This window comes from Rhopalosiphum maidis, chromosome 1, assembly GCF_003676215.2.
Source record: "Rhopalosiphum maidis isolate BTI-1 chromosome 1, ASM367621v3, whole genome shotgun sequence".
NCBI classification, from domain to species: Eukaryota; Metazoa; Arthropoda; class Insecta; order Hemiptera; family Aphididae; genus Rhopalosiphum; species Rhopalosiphum maidis.
The window spans coordinates 74383324-74402321 of NC_040877.1; the positions used below are offsets into that span (position 1 = coordinate 74383324).

General features: G+C 31.4%; 1 protein-coding gene across 5 annotated transcripts in view; it reads left to right on the plus strand.

The window, feature by feature from the left end:
* The window catches only part of LOC113559730 (transcriptional enhancer factor TEF-1), a 76127-nt gene that overhangs the window by 10488 nt on the left and 46641 nt on the right, over nucleotides 1–18998 (plus strand). For all 5 annotated transcript variants that reach the window (XM_026965491.1, XM_026965474.1, XM_026965480.1 and 2 more), the window contains exon 2: nucleotides 2705–2759. In XM_026965491.1, the coding sequence (XP_026821292.1) occupies nucleotides 2741–2759 (19 nt within the window). In that variant the 5' untranslated portion in view covers nucleotides 2705–2740. The remainder of the gene's footprint in view (nucleotides 1–2704; nucleotides 2760–18998) is intronic.

Sequence of the window (18998 nt, forward strand, 5' to 3'; positions counted from 1 at the left end):
CGATAAAAATTTTTATACGTTATAAGGTACCAACAGAAACTAGAAATAATCAACACGAATATTATTTAATTTTTCAATACCAATTTATTTCTAAATTATAACCAAAAAAGTTTATTTTCTACTATTTATTTTACGAAATTTGAGTCTTATAAGACAAACCGAAGTGTTGAGTCTTATAACCGATTTTTTTTTAATGTATTTTGATACGTCCTGTCCGTTCCAGACGATTTTGAGTCTAATAAACGACTGAACCTTATATTCGTGAGTCTTATTAGCGGCGTCTACTGTATTATAGTTCTGGTCGTATGTGATCATTTTAACTTATAGGGGGGGACCGCATAATATTAAGTAGGTATATAAAATTATAGTATAATTGTTATTATATACTATTGTGCATATGACGAATGCTGCGAACAGGTGTCGGACGTACCACGCATTCGTATTGTAATAATGAACATAATATAATTATGTTAATAATAATATTATGTTCTGCGATCCGTGATTAAAAAATCCATTTCTTCCGCAACCAAATATTATACATAGCAAATGTATCGTAAACGGAGAACTTAAGGTATGCGATAACGATGATCAGTTTTACTATTTCGTGTATAACTGTAATACTGTTCTTTTCAGTATTCGTCGTACCTTTATTATGTATTATTTTAATGTGAGATAATGTTGTTTTTTGTCCTTTTTCCGCATCGCCAAAAACCCTGATACATCTGTCTGATATTTTTGAATTTTTCTTTTATAATCATTTTGAATCGAATCGCTAATACATTATAATAATAATAAAAATAAAAAACTAGCTAAGACAGCGAGAAATATTTATCACTTTAATTATATTATAAAACAATTTATACAAATACATGTGTTCCGTACGTATTACTGTCACGTCGAAAATGTCAATTATTTTGCGCCAAACGGAATAATAATTAATATCGTGTATACGCGAAATGCAGATCGTCGATTAACATTTCCATTGCGTAGTATGTGCGTTTCCTATGGTCGATTAATTTATTTTAAGTACGTTAACAATATAAAAAAATAGTCAGATTCCTTAAAATTCAAAACCACAATTTACAGTTTATACTTTTAATAAGTCTTAGTTAAGTACCAGTTAATCTAATACTTTATTAGTCACCAGTCATCACTCATAATATGTATCATAATTTGTAATAATACTGCAGCAGATGTTTAAATAAACACGTATCATGCTTTAAAACGCTTTACAGTTATAATAAAAGTATACAACGTATAGGTATAATATGGTAATAATAACTGTGCAAATATTATACGTGTAATCTACATCATAATATGGAAATACAACAAAGAAAAAGATGCCTATATTTCAATTTATTTTTTATTATCACTTAATAATAATAATAATAATATAGTTGCTAGCATAGATATACAATATTTTCTGATATATTTTTTTTTCTAAAGAAGTATGATAGTATATAGTATCTAGTATCTACCTTATTGACAATGGGATGTTTCACAAAAGTGTTGGTTTTTCATCATATAAAATTTAACAATTTAATTTTCATATAGTTGACACGCACCTATTTTTTGAATAATATAAACGTCGTTATACTTGTGATCCTTTATATTTATTATGCAGCTCTATTTTAATATTATAATATTATTTAATAATATGAGAACTTTAAAAATGATCCATGTATTATCTTTATATATTTTTGAAAACGTTAATTTATTTTGTATTTATGGTTTGTGTTGGAAGGTGTAGTCTATACGGTATAATAGCGGAAGCTTTTATACTTACAATTTAATTAAATTCATTCGGTAGTACTATAGGTACGCTATTACTTCTGGATTTCGGATATTGGTAAAGTTTGGTTACTTTATATTGTTAAACATTCGGAAATGAATACGAAAATCAATTTCATATCAGGTTATTTTAATAATACATTTTTTATATACTATTTTTGGTTATTAAAAGTGATAATAACCTTCCATTTGTATTACTGTATATTAATAAATGTAAATTTTAATTTATTATCCTGTATTATAATAAGCTACTTTAAGTCGGCATAAGTAATATTGTTGCCTTGATGGGTAAGAACAATATTTTGATTGTTTTATTTTATTTTATTTTTATTTTATGTTAAAAATCCTGATAACAGTTAAAAATGTATTTAATAATAATACTGATTGGTGTTTTTATTTTCGCCGTCCTTTTAAACGTGTAAAAAGAAACTATAAAACCTATATATATATAATACATGTGTATGTATAAATCAGTTGAAAACGTGTGTGCGACTGAGACAGATCCAAAAAGCCTTCTGATCATTAGCATTGCGTCTGCTAAAATGCGATTCGCTTACTAATAATATCTTTATGGTCGGTTGCCAACAATCGAGGCAACGATGATCCCCTTGCGGTCTAGCAGAACGGTAGTTGAAAACGTTTCGTAAACATTTAATTTCGCGGGGTTTTTTTCATAAAATAATATAATAGAGTTTGTAAAACAAGTTTTACATCGTAAAACATCATTATTTAGAACTGACATCTAAAAATCGAAGTGATTCACTCATTGTCCACCCATTACAACTGTATTATAAATTATTTTCAGTTATACGCTGTGTATAATATATTATATTTTATTGTATGTATTATACTTACCTAATATTGTGATTAATACGTTTGTAATTAATTTTACCATTTTTTATTTTGTTACTAGGTCTGATATTCAACTGTCGAAATTGCTCCTTACCATATGATGGGAGTAACTGAAGGTGAGTCTTTTTTTGAATATCCATTATTATTTATTTACGATTACTACCAGTTAAAACAAAAAAACGAGCGAAACCCGTTACGATGATAGTATAATATGATTTGTCTCATGTGATTAGAAAATAAAAAACTTAAATGTATATTAACAGTATTCAGAATGATATTAAAAATTATTACCTATAACGACTATAAAACATAAATACATATATTATCATATTATGATGGTAATAGCTGTTTATTATGTATATACTGTATACACAAGATCAATAATTAATAAGTTATATATAATTGTATTAAGAACTTTCATCTTGTGATAACTCGAACCTGATTGTTATTATTGCTTTAGTATAAAAAAATGCTTGAACGTCATAAAATATATGTCCGATAATTATTTTTTGTATTAAAGTTCGTCAGTAAACGGTCAGTTGTTTGGTATAATAAATTAATAATTGTTGTAGCATGGTTTCGATATACGCTTATTAGGTGTGTATATAAACGTACTGTATAGAGAAATTCGAAATAAAAATTAATAAAACGAAGGGCCTAATTCACTTTAAAACATTTAGCTCTTCGTCACATGCATTGTTTCCACCCCGTTTGTCGAACAATACATAAAAAAACGTTAAACTTTCCCCACGTCATGCTTATATATATATATATATATATATATCTGATTGTTTTTTACCACCCTCTCAATGCCAAGTATATATTTCTCGCCCGAAATCTCATATCCTACGATCGATTGAGCAAAATATGTGTAGTGTGTGTGATTCGGGTATCCACTATTACAAATAACTCTCTATATCCGTCGACCGTCCCTTCGTTTATGATAAATCGTTAATATATTTTAACAGCAATAGATTGTCTCGTCCCCTTTTCACAATAATGAGATTGGCAATTTGTCGTGGCTAAAAATTTGTTTTTCCACCCGACCTAACCAGAAATAGAAATCTTCCTACGTTCTTCAGTATACACTATATATATAATGCGTTTATACAGTATAATATAATGCTATTATTATGTGTGTATGCATTAAACGTGACGTGTGACGTCATTAACCAAATCAATAACATCGTGAGCACTGCAATCGTAATGACAGCTATTAGCAATGTGTTATGATAATAATTACTATGAGAGTATTGAAAATTTGAAGTGTACGAGAAAATAATAAGGTGAAGGGCAAACAACAAATTGTGTTTAAATATTTATTTAGTCTTTTTATTGGATCAAAATTAAACAAAACGATAGTTTCGAGACTACAATTATTTTTAATCATTCAATACTAGAATTTTTATGATAACTTATATTTTTCAATGTCTGATACAAAATAATTGGTACACGTTTTTAGGTATATTGGAACTATTCAGTAATGATAGTTGGTGTATGTGGTAAAAAAAAATTATTGCGGTTTTAAAAAGTTTTTTTTTTATCTGTTAGTATGATTTTTAAATTGAATTCTAAGCTATCCGTTAAATACAATGATATGATTATGTTTTGTTAAATGATTCGCTTGTACTAATTTTTTTTTCATGTAATAATTGTCTTCAGTAATATATCTTTGCAGCAAGTTGTTGCTATATCGAAACGATTTTATTTTCTATGATGCAAAAACGAAAATGCGTTATAATTTTGACCCTCTGCAAAAATCGCTGACAAGCGTCCGCGCTGTATACGGCGGGTTTCGTTTATAGCCATCTGCCGCTTGGTACTTTGTTATTTTTATTACTGGTAAATTGCAAAACAAAAAATCAGATTTATCATCTTATTAATGGATTGAAATTCTCCAAACGTATAAAATGAAAGCTCTTTTTTTTATAGTCTGCCGGTGTATATGACTATATGAGTATGGTTTTTCATTTTAACAACCGGGTTTTTTTTAGTACTATGCTCGTATATATGTAGTATAATATTATGTACAAATATATATACACATAAAATACTGAAAATAATTATATTCCAAATACCTGTAACGACATTGCGTGGCTATATGATCATTAGGCATATTTTTATAAATATTTTCAATTTTAATTGCAATCTATAATATTGTTTCCAATCGCGGAATTCGCCATTAAAACAGCCAGATTCGAGAACATGCCGAATGCCTTATGATATTATATAAACGCTTTTGAACTCTAGTTCCCACCGAATTATTCAGTTGTATGTACGATCTAGGGATTTCTATGTACATGAATAAATGTCAATTAATAATTAAATTATGAAATAGAATAATAATTGTAGTATTGTGCATTTTCGTATAAGTATTATATAGTGATTAGTACCTAATTATTATAGTAAATAATTAATATTCGAGTTGTATGGATAACATTTCCAACCGGAATCGTCTATATAATTGACAAAAAATAATTTCGAATTTTATGCTTTAGTACACTAATCGTTGTTATTATCCACACATAATAACGGGTTATTCATTGTCGTTAATTAGGGCTTGGTGCTGTCAATTTTTTTTTTTTTAATAGATTATAAATAATGGTCGGTTATATTGATTTTAATTGTTTTCACTACGCCTCTGCCACCGTTTCATATCTTCGTTGTCATGTGACCACATTAAATTAACTTGAGTTTAAAAAGTAAAAAATGATAATTTTTTTACAAACGCACGTAATCAGCTGAACATAAAAAAGAATAAGTTTTTAATATTACCTAAATAAAATGTATATTAAATGCGTTGTGGAAAAGACGAGTTTTGCCCCCGACATTTGATTGTTACTAATTATTACACATACATTTCATTGTGTAAAGTCGATTGATTATTTCTTGTACCAATATGGTAATCTTAAGTGTTGTAATTTTTTATCTTTGTCTCCATACAATAAAATCGCGTTAAACGTCACTGTATAATATGCGTGGATTGAAACTCAATTACAATTTATTATAATTATTATAAATATATGATCAATAATCAGATTGTTGTATTTTTTGACCAGTTCGAATTTTATAACGAATAATAATATGATACATCTGACCACGCTGAGCAAAGCTCACTATACAATTACTGTGAATATAGTAGATTCGTTTATGATAGGTATTATATGTTATTTACGATTTTAAAAAACTCCTTGTATTCATATTATTGTGTCTTGTTCGGGAACATACTTTTGTACTTATATTTCATTACAAATTTTAATTATACAAATATTTTTTCCCACGTTTTGTTGTTGTTTTTCATTCATCGATATTCCTTTAAAGAATTAGTCAAATATGTCGCCGCTGATGCTACTGTGTATCAATAACAAAAACAACTTGCTCTACTGACAAAAATACAGGTTAATGATCACAGGGGGATTTTTTTCAACTTCAAGGCGGGGCATTAATGAAGAAATAACAAAAAATTAAAATAAAATTACAACAAAGACAATAGGAAACGTGAAGACAATGAACTTGGTGATTTGTTTAACAACTTCCGAACAACATCACATGATGTGAGGAGTGTACATAAATCCCATCGGCTTACGTACACGCGCACGATAAATATTGTGTATATTGTATAATATATATATATATATATATTATACTGTCAATAATAATAGTAATAATAATAATAAACAAAACGTACTGGCTGTATACAGCAATAATAATCGTTATAACGTATGATTATACGGAATTTGTCGCGTGGACATGTCGAGAATTAACAAATAATAACAAAGAATGGGTGGGGGACGTCGTGTTGGAGTCCATATTTCTAGTTCTACACATACACACACGCGCGCGCTATTGTAATTTCAAATTATATCTCGTACCATCCGATCGGACGGGAATTTTAAATTTCATATTTCGGTCTGAACACATAGACAAACACACACGCGCACACGTATAGACTCGCGCGTACTCGTCACATTATATAATAGTAATAAATAATAATATGAACGTATACCTACGTACATCATCGCCATCGAGTGAGAAGTACATACTTGTAGCTTTACGGGGTACGATAGTCGTATATACTCGGACCATTCTCATCTAAATACCGTTCGAGTGCTACCCTGAATTTCCAAACTAAAACGAATTTATACCGCCCAAAACACTACGACGAGCGCGAGGGGCTCTTGAGTGTGTTCGAGTAGTACGCATGTATTGTATAATATATACCCGATCTCCTCTCCCGCATGAACAGTCTGCAGTCCTTGTTTCCACCAATGTCCGTCGCTACGTTCTGGCAAATAACAATAAAAATAATCGTGTTATTATATAATACGATTTTGAAAAAAAATGTGTTCAACAAGATGTGATTGTATGTCAAAGAAACATAATCAGATTATATTTTCACTAAATTACCGAAATCTTATTATGGTAATAATTTCCATTATCTATTATTAATGATGTGATAATACGTGTGATATACAGGATGATTCTTTAAAAAGTAAACACTTATATTCTCGAAAAGTTTTAATGTTTTTGAAAATATTTTTATTTGATAACTTGAAACAATTGATGCTATAATAAAATAAAATTTTAGGAAACAAATTATATTTTTACTAATTATAATTGTTATCATTTTTTAAGTATTACTTTGATGAATGACATCATAAATGTTTATTAAAAAGCTTCAAAGAAGACTATTTTGTTGAGAATTTATATTCATTAATCGTATCGATTTTCGAGTACCTAAGACATTTAGTTAATCAATTATTGTACTACTGGAGTGACACAGAGGTACCTCACGTCCCCACAAAATGTTGATCTACCAGTTTATATCTGTATTTACACCTTTTATTTTAAAAGGTAATATTTATAAATATTTACAACAGTTGTAAGTTATAATTATTAACCACTCGTTTAATATTTTAAATTAAAATTCTCAGTTTAATTTAAAATTTTTGTCGTTATTCATCATTCATAATAGCTGAAACTTACAAATTTGTAACGATTTAAAATTATTAAAAAAATTTGTTTGAAATGACTTCTAAGTCAAAATTATCAAAAAATAAAAATTATTAAAGACATTTACATTTTTTGACGTAACGAGTGTTTACATTTACCAAAATCACATTGTAATATACATATACCCAAAAACAGTGATATGTCGGCATCTAAATAAAATTATTTATCGACATAATAATATAGATTTTATGTCTGTATTGTAAAGCCACTACCGTGATAGTGTGTTAAAAATTAATTTTATTCCTAACGATTCACTTGACACCGGTGTAGATATCAACAAGCGGTGAGGGTTTTTATCGTTCTTATTTTCCGTTTAATCGTCGTGTATCATAATAAAATTCTTTATTACTTTGATAAATTACCGATTAGTTTTTTTTTCTAATTTTGTTAAACAGTTTGGACAACCGTTTGTGTAACGTATAGTGTGTAATCAGGTTATTTTAAAATCTTTTTTTTTTTTTAATGGGCTTATTAAGTAGCTGCTATTAATTATTATTTAAGTCTAATCCTGATTACTGATTAGAGAACATTATTATTTATTATTTAGAATTCGTATTATAATCTTTAAACAATAAAAGTATAACAATCATAATATGCCGGGATAAAAATTGAGTGAACTGCTAATAATATTATAGTATGGTTTGTGTGCACCATAATAATCATGTTTTTTTTATTCGTTAATAAAAGATTACAAGCACTTACATTATAGTTTTCGGCTTAACCCGTGACCATTGCATATATATATATATATATATAAGATAAAAGACCGAATATAACGCGCCCGCGCGTATAAAGGAAATCTCTACCGTCTCCACTGAGTCCACCGCGGGTAAAGAGTGACGAGGAACACGTAAAAAGTTTCCGAACTCAATCTCAAGTTTCCACGTATATATAATTCAATGAAAGTTTTAAGCGCAGGGTAGTTCGGCTGTTTAAAATATCGTTTTTTAATGGGCAAAAGTTTTTCCACGCGCGGATGATATCTGTTAGTTTTTTTTTGGATTTCGTATATAACCCATTAAGCGTCCCAGGGTCAACCCGGATGATTGATGCAGCCTACAAACGTAGTCGGTGACTGTCACTAATGTTTAGATACGGCGTGTAAAATAATAAAAATAAAAAAAAATATATATCCAATTTAAATCCGTTAAACTCTCGCCAGTTTGGTGTCGAATGACAAAAGCAGTTTTGATCGCTCTCAATTAGCTTAGGTATACATTCGATTATTATTATTATTATCATCATTATTATCATCTTTAATTCGATACTTTTTTTTCGCGACCGCGTGTGACTGCTGTTTCGTTTCGCGTTTCCATAAAAACGGGTTTCCACGCGGATCAGTGCGAATAACCCGCGACATTTAGTTTTTGTCATTTTTTCCTCCCTTTTATTTATTTTTTATTTACGATCACTCGGGCTTAACGATCTGTAAACTCCGGTTTGTCGGGTACGATAATCTCTTCTCGTTTTTTCTCTCTCTCTTTAAACACACACAGACAATCTAGTTCTCCTACCCGTTTGCCTCTTCCACTCGCTTTATTTTTTTCCCGGGAAATCGATGAACTTACGCGCTTTTATACGTATATAAAAAATAAATAAAATGGGAATTCATCCGACCGCGTTTTCCGGACGACAAAATTGCTTGTAATTGTTTACTATTGTAAACTTATTAGCAATGAATATATATTTATTTTATCCTTCTACGCGCGTTGTGTTTAGGCACTCCTGTTGTTAGGACTTCTAGTCACGATTTATTTTAATTGCATTATAAATCCGAAGACTTCTCGGCTCATGATTATTTATGTATATTTATATATATTTTTTCTTTTTTAAGATTTTGTGGTCTGCCGGCTTTCTCGGTTCCTCGTTACCCGGCGTTTCGGGATTACGGTACCTATTAATAAAATGTTATCAAAGATGGTTTATCCAGATTTAGAGGCGATTTCTCGCGTTATATTCTTTTCCACCATTTATACGTTATACGTATACTAATATATACTAATATGTTATATTATTTAAACACCGAATAAAAACCTTTACCTAGTATACGTGTATAATGTTATATTTATATATAAGTAACAAAAATACAAACATTGAATTTTAAATTTTTAAGCGTTATGTAATGCGATTTTTCTGTCACTGGTCACGAATCTATTTTACTCAATTCGTTAAAACCTCGGTTAAAACTGAAACTTATTTATTATAGCGATGATGATGATGTCCGCATTTATTTTTATATTGTCATTACATTGTTTATTTCGTTATTCGGCGTGATTTTTAATGGTGGTTTAGCTACCCGATTATGATTTAAAAGTTAAATCTTTTTTGTGTACAAAAGAATCACTATATATAATATAATACGCCATATAGATTTATAGCGTAACAAGTTATTATTTTTATAGTGTGTTTGTGTGTGTATGTGTGTGTACAACAGGTGTAATTGACAAAGGGATACAAAGAATCACCAACCATTATTAATCATTTCGATGAAGTCGTTGCTAAAAATGGTTATTTGTTATTTCTTTAACATCATTATGAAAGTGAATATTATTTTTTATGCCTGACTATGACTTTATTTCTTTTTCTGTGAAAACATTTTCATTTTTCATTATCAGATTTCGTGAAATAATAACATTGTTTCAAACGAATAAGCGCAGGAAGAATTATTCGTGTAACAAACATTTACATAAATTAATTACAGAGACTTTTGTTGTGCATACAATAATATTGTAGTAGTGTAGTACATATTATTCCTGACAATATTAATTTTATGATATCATAACATAATATCTTGTATAATACCATATATTTTACCTATGCTATAATAATATAATATTTTCTAAAAGCAACTCACTCGCAATTGAATCATGCACGTAGAAAAGATTTTACCGTAAATTATATATTTACATCTTAAAACTGAATGTTAAAAATTCAAAGACTCAAGAAATAAACAATTAGAAGAGTATTAAAATCATGATATCCGATCAAATATTAATAGCATTAACTTCCTAAATGAAACCGAACTATTTAACGTAACTTAATCTAAGCTAAATTTATTCTGTAAACATTATTTACATATAATTTAAATTAATAGCTTTAGAATCTTAGATTCAGATGTTATAAAAATCAATAATATATATATATTGATGCGTCTAGCCTGAATACGCGTCGGTGGGGAACTTTTTATAAATATTATTGAATCATTAGATAATTTCGGAGCATGTAAAAAAAATGTTATTGTTATTTTCTTTTAATAACAATTAAAAAAACTAACTTGGCCGTCAGCCGTATAATATTATAATCGTATGTGTGATACGCATATGTTTTTTTCTTTTTTCTCGGTCCATCCGACCCGACCGGTTTGTCGTGAAGACTCGTTCCGGACTGGAACCGGCAATTAAATCCAAAGAGAGCACTGTTTGATTTTTTTTCTTCTCTTCGAGATGTAGATGGATGTTTTTGTACGCGTGCATTTATAGTGTGCGTTTAGATCGCGTGACCCGCAGTCTGCCAAAGAAACTGCCGTTGGACTCAAACTATGACTCATGTGGGTTACCATCAAGAGGCTACTATAAGGTCTGGCCCGAATTAACCTCAATTCTCGTTGATTGAATCCCATTATAAAAACGTACAGTAGAAATCGAAATACGTACGCGGGACCGGCTATATCATTTGTAAATTATTATAATATAATCTCCGAACGCGAGCAGCTGTTAATTTTTGGATGCTCGATCGATGTAATTTTTGTTCGCATTCATCGTAAACCATACGTGATTTTAGAAAACAAAATCGTTTTGTCGCAAATGTCAAATATAGTACAGCTCTGAAGAACAATATATGATTGCAATCTAAGAATTAAGCACGTTTTTCCGTCGCACTGGAAATAATTATTACAACACTGATAAAGGAGATTGTTGTTTTATTATAGGTACGAAAAGTGCATGCACAAATATTTTACAATCGACTTTATAAGAAGCTTAACAGTTCTTCGCAAAGTTAAGAACGTTTCATTGTATTTGTATGTATAGATGATATTGGTACTTGCGCAGTCTTCTGGCTCTCAATTACAACACCAACATACCTAATCATACTATCGTATTTTGTTTAGAATTTCTCAAGTATACCATTGTCTGCACCGTTTAAAATATTCTAATATAATGACACGCGAGTGGTGTTTAAAAATTCCAAAATTTTCTAAACGACTTGTCATTGTCGTCGCGTTAATTATATTTTCGGGGAAACGGAAATTAACGAAGTCAGATTAATTCCATCGTCCGACGATGACGAAACGACACTGCAGGTACTGAAATGACAAATGTATAATACACGCGTATATAAAACTACATATACAAAATCTGAGTTTATGTATTTAACATCCTAGTATAATAATCATAATCAATGTGTCACAAAAATAATGGATATTTACGGTCGTATCTTTGCTAGTCAGTAGTCACGAAAGACCAAATCGTCGTAGTCTGAAATTGTATATCATTCATAATTCGTATACTATGCTATAAAGAGGAAACGAATAATTCGACTACCATGACGTGTGTGCACTCGTATAATAATAATTATAATAATAATTAATGTTAATATTATTTACGCACCCTCGCCGACGCCCCGCGCGACAACGAAGATTACGGAGATAATCCTGCGATTCCTGCGCGCAAAGACGCAGCGACAGCGACGACAAGAAAGAGGAGCCACACCATTAATACCGCCGCCGCGTGTGTATTCATATAGAAGCCGTTTAAAGCCCCGTGCGGATCGATAGCGTTTTACAACAAAAGACCTCTTCCGCTCGCCGTCGTCGTCGTCCCGTCTCGTCCCGCCGTCGTCCGCGCTCTGGTGTGCGCGCCGCACCGCTGCTCGCGTGGTGGTCGGTGAGTGAGTCCCACGTACGGCGATCGGGGAGTGCGAAGGAGAGTGGTGTGAGGCGAACGGAATCCCGAGTAAACGGCGGACCCGGTGCCCGCCCGGGGGTAGTTGTTGATGGGCGGTAAGGTGGTCGCCTAAAGGGATTGCCCGTCCGTCCGACGATGCGGAAAAACGGGAACGCATTGGGTACGCAGAGTACTCTCTCGTTCTATCTCTCTTTTTCTCTGCGTGTGCGTGCCCGCCTCTGTATTTCTCCGCCCGATATCCCGTTTTCTCTTTTGCCGCTCTCCATCGTCTCTCTCTTATTCTCTTTCTCTTCGCCGTCTCGTCTCAAAGGGTATTTGCACGTAGTGTGTGCATGTGTCTGTGTGTGTGTGTGTATGTACAGTTTAAGAGTGTAAAGTTGGCTCGTCCCACCACCTGCGCCTCTTCCTCGTCGGCGTGGAAAGACTGTGCAATGTAGAAGGACTGTACGGCGGCGACACTTTTCCGACAGTAAAACCATCGGACCGTGTTTATCAAAGGCCATATAAGCGCTTTAATACCACCGTGCCTCCCGAGTTAAAGCGGACGGTCAGTGACAGCAGACAAAGCATATACGACGGCGGCGCGTTACCATGACGATAAAAGGACCCCGGAAATGTCCAGCGATTATTATTATTATTATTATAGCGAGAGAGAAATTGAGAGAGACAATTGGTGAGAGGGTGCTCTGACAGACGAAGAGGAAAGGACCGTCGTTGTCGTGTCCGAAATAGGACGAAAAAATATATAAATAACGTAAATACACCGTTTATGTGTGTGGGAAGTCGAATGTTTACAGCGGGGAATAACGCCAGCGCTCGCGTCCCTCCCGATGCCATCGTCATACGGTGGGCGGAGAGTCGCGCGTCGTCCGTTCCATTCTTCCTTAGGGGTTACATGCAGTCGACTGTTTGTTCTTATCCAACGAACGATATTATCAATAGTAGTACGACGACATCATTGGTGTCGTCCGTCTCAGCTCACATTTCTGTACGATTAATTATTGTCGCGTCGTTATATTAATTTTCGCCGCGGCTATAACCGGCAGTTTTTCAACGATCATCGCCAATGTTTTTACACGAGAAATAATCATATAATGTCTACCGAGTGGGTGCTCCTTTATATTATATACATTGTACAAACATAATATTATATACAATAATAACGGATTCAACCAGGACTAGTTTCGATTTATAGAATCCTTTTATGGATTTATAAGTATGTTTAGTTGTAGTAATGTGGTATATATACAGTCTACACTTATCTTCAACGACTGTGAACATACTCGCGTGCCGTCGTAATATAATATTATCATGATTTTCGTTCATCAAAGATCGGCGAGAGTCATTCTTTATTGTTACCATTCAAAAATCATTGTATGACAAACAAATTATAACTGTGTAATAACAGAGATCATCAAAAAGTTAACATTTTATTCGCGCGAGTGCTTTCTACCCGATCGTCGATTATCACCCTTTTGAGATCAAAAGACCTTAGTCGTTTTTTTTATAATTTTTATTGCATTGTTGGTCAAATAAAAAGCACCTGTAAGATAGGTAGAGAAGTAATAATCATGTAATACACTTACGTGGTGTCATGCCATTTTTCTTAAGACCGTGGTGTGATCGTTATCAAAATATTGTACACTTATAGCATTGATTTTCAATGTTGGCCACGAGTTATAATTGTGTGTGAAAATTGATCCTATAGCGAAAAAACGAAGACTTATTTATTATATTGGAACTTAAAAATTCGCAAAATGTATTTTTTAAATTATATTAATCTGGATATGATATGGATAATATTGATATATATATATATATATATATATATATATATATATATAGAAATATAGATAATTTCATTGGTATATAGTATTTTACTAGGAAAAGTATTTCGTTTGAAAAGTATTTAGTCCATTATGTATGCATTTGGAAATTAAATCGTTGGCAAATATTATTTTGGAATCGTATTTTATTGAAATGTATTTTGTCGAGATAGTATCTATAAACACATGTGAAATATTTTGAATGAATATAAGTTTCTGAGAAAATACGATTCCAGTAAAATATATTTCAGTATATTACAGTTCCAATAACATAATATATTTACAAACGAACTCATGTTTTCAAAGTAACGAATGATTCAATAAAAATATGGGTATGAACGAGTAATTTTCAAAGTGTATGCGTACCCATCGATAATAGATTAAAATATTCAAACGCAACATAATTAGTAATACATTTTAATAATATCGTGTTCACCATGTCTACTGTATAATATGATTATAATACGTTAGAAAGTTCGATATAGTCAAAATACACACATACGTATGCGCGTGCGTATAACATCAAGAGTAATTTCTGATCGGATCCTATAGCTGGTATAAATATCCTTATGACTTCGACATAATTTAATAATTTTTTTGCTGGTAGAGTTAACTCGAATACGATAATTTGGTCAGTAGTATGCACCATGTGCACAGTATTATCATAATAGATATACAAAATAATGTCACGCGGAAGCGGTGTTAAATGGGTTAAAGCGTTAATATCGTAAATATCTGGAATATTTCCATGTAATATGGGCTATTGGTGGACCATAAAGAAAATATATATGAAAAAAAACAGCATCATAAATATAACTGCTTCTTTGGACCAAGGTCTCGGCGTGAAGCTTTCCTCTATACGGCGTGCAGTCTTCATCAAAACGCCTTCAAGTACACATATACACAATATATTTAAAATACTACAGAAACTTAACTGCGGTTTTATATAGAACGTCCTTGAGTATTTTTTCTAATATATTTTTTATTGGCAAAGCGGTCAATTATTGTGCGCCGGACCGTGTAATTCTTTTCACTGTATGCGAAGGAATCGTGACTTGGCCACTTTGAGTGGCCGTTTTCGCTTTACTGTTGGTTATTTAACGTGGTGTATATATTATGTATAAAACTATAAATACATAAGGAAACCAGCGAACAGATATTGTTTTAATATACACCAATATACATGGGCAGTCAAGCTACCGTTTATGTTCGCAAATAGTATAATATACACTACCGTTAATGTGATACTATAGTATATATACACTAAGTATATAGGTAACTATCTAAAAAAATTCATTAAAGTTGTAGATGTTAAAATAAATGTTGTCTTCTTCTCTCGCGATGTAATAACTGTGTATTTTATACACCATTGTATATCTATTAAAATTTCATTATGATATCCAACGCACTGAATAAAAACGAAAAGTCAAACACTTAATGTAGCCGAATGTCGACGGGCATGTCTTCTCTGGTCCTCGGTATAGTACAATATAATTTATTTTATATATATATAATATAATATATTATCATTTTGTTCACAGCGTCGAGGGAGCGTTGTTTTAGAACTAATGGGACTTAAAATTTCGCACTTGACTACGGTTTTCGTAATTATATAACATAATGCATATGTTTATATATACCAGTAAAAACCCGTACATCCCTTGTATTATATATAATATTGCGTCTTCGCAGTCGAAAAGAATGATGACGTGCCGAATTTATGAATGGGCGTCGCCCGCACCCCAATAACCGTTTTGCTCTTTAAAACCACTCCTCACGTTTCGAGGTGTAAAACCACGATTTCTTCCCTCTTTCTTTCTTTCTTTTTTTCTTTTCTTTGAAAGACCCGTATAATTTTTTAATATTTATGAAATAAAGAGGAGCTCTTTGTGCATTGGTCTTATTTTTCGTATATTTTCGAGGAGGATAAACATAATTTTTATGCTGGAGCACAGTGTAATCAAGTAATTATTATTACGTTGAAAATAACGTTCTGTTTAATGCGGTCCCTAATCAAATTATATAATTTTTTATTTTTACCACACGAAACTTTAATAATATACATCAACATCAGTATTACTTGAAATTCCATTTATTTATTTCTCATTCTTATTATTTATAGGGTTGTCATAACGCCGTATTAAAAATAAAAATGATATACAAAATATAATTGTTTATCAAGGACAAATAAAAAAATAACTTTTAACACGATAGCTACATAATATTATATAATTTAAAAAAAATGTAAAGTAATACAAACAATTTCAAATTATACCTATACACGTTTTTATATTTTCACATAAAAATGTCCTTCGCTCAAATACGCGCGATAAAATCTATTAACTGCATTATTATTATTATTATTATTATTATTAATATTTGTGTGTGTTAGAAATGTTTGTTGCCGGTCGTTATTTGTATAATAAACATTGTTTTAACCTTACATTGATTAAAAGTCAACGCCCAGCGCTATACGCTACCCGCAGCAGTTGCAATACTACCCGCGTGCTTGTGCGGCGGTCGTCGGTAATCGTACATATTATACACTATTATTATGTACACACATTATATTAATCCCAAGAGATCTAATTGTATTATTTTCTACGGCTTTTATTTCGTTTTTGGTGGATTTTCGGTCCTCTTGCGATTTTCCAGCAACATAATATGATAAATACATACATATACAAAATTACGAACATAGTCATCGATATTAGGCACTATATATAGCTATGTACTGCGTGTATATTGTACAACTCTGCACGAATTGTGTTTTAAAATTTAAAATACCTCAAATATATTATGTACGTGTAGTAATAAAAACTCGTACGATATAGTTTAATACCTATATATATATATATATATACGTACGTATGTTATTAGTCTCGTATTATAATATAATGTGTTAGCAACTAATAACGAATGAAAATAAAATGCATTAAATATCACGTCGCTGCGTGTGTCGTATAATCGCAGTAGTAATACCGAAGACGTCATAATTCCTGTGTATAACCTATATATTATATTATTATTATGTGCAGATCGTGTGGGCTCCGCGCTCGGTATCCAATGACTGTTGTTCAGGTATTTGCCTCTTATCGGTGACATGTATTTTCGCGTTGTTTTATTACGTTATATATATATATATATATATACATACAATATATAATATAAAATATCATAGGCCTCTGTGTACCATAGCAGAGTGCTGTTATAACGATCGACACCATTCGTTTTCGTATCGCACTCGCCGCCGCAAGTAAAACTTCGTGTCGTGTTCTGTCGTGCGGCAGCGGGGATTTTCGGGAAGTCCGTCGTCTGTCATTGTAGTTTTTCACGTAAAAGCTCGTTAAAATATAAATTATTCTTTCTATAATTATGGTTATATTATTGTTGTGGTCCGAACAGTTTTTGTATACCTATAATATTATTTATTTTTTATTTTTGTAAATCGACGTCAGCTCGTACTTAATAAGTGTTATTATACACATTTTAAACGTCGATTTTATATAGATATTTTATATCATACATGTTCATATAAAATGCGTCGTGTTCCAACGCTACCACAGAAATAATATTATCTTTATAACGACGTTTTCGTTCCGCTACAATATTCGACTGTTTCTTATTCTATACTTACTATTATACATTGCTATCGAGTGCGGTAAATTGTTTATTGTTAAAAATTATAATGACTTTTTACATTGGAATATGTTGTAAGAACGTTCGTTTTGAAATTAAATTTTAATTTGATCGTCGCCGTCGCCACCTGATTTCATAATTTCCGTATACACTTGTCAAGAACTGTATACAATATTGTAGTATTTACCGTTGTGATATGTGCGAGATCAAAACGACTCCATTGTTTAATCGTTTCAAAGAGTCGACTTATTCGAGGCCGGCCGTTCATTATTGGCGGATAAAATAGTGAAAATTTTTTTTTTTTAATCATGTGCCCGCAAAACCGATTGAAGAGAAATCAATACAGAGGCGGCGACGGTTCATATATGCACTTATAATGGAGACAAGGAGAGACTATTATTACATTTTGTAAATCCCGTTCAAGGTCAAACCGATCCAGTTTTTTCGGCGCCACCATAGTATTATATAGTATTATGGACGTCGATGACGATGACATAGGATACGAATTACTGAGAACATTACAAGTAAAACACGCGTTATTATTATTATTACTATTGCTTAACTGTTAAAACCAAAAGTACTCAAAACCTCAAAATGATATACTTATTATAGTAGTGAATAATAATAGGTATAATATGGGTAATGATAATATTTCACTTAAAATACTGAATATTATATTATTAATATCATCCTTTTCGATGAGAAAACGTCTATCTTATTATTATTAATCGTAAGTCTGCAGTCGGCTGTGCGTACAAATATTTATTTTCCCACCGTGTAATATTACACTTGCGCATAGCAAGTAGAGCCGCAGCTAATATGTATTATAATAATATCACGCGTTCACTCATAATAAATATATAGCCATATAGGTGCGTAATGTATAGTGTATAATATAAGGTATACCCTATTATAATATAAAATATATATTATATTATGGTAATAATAAAATATGTACAATAGTATAATATTA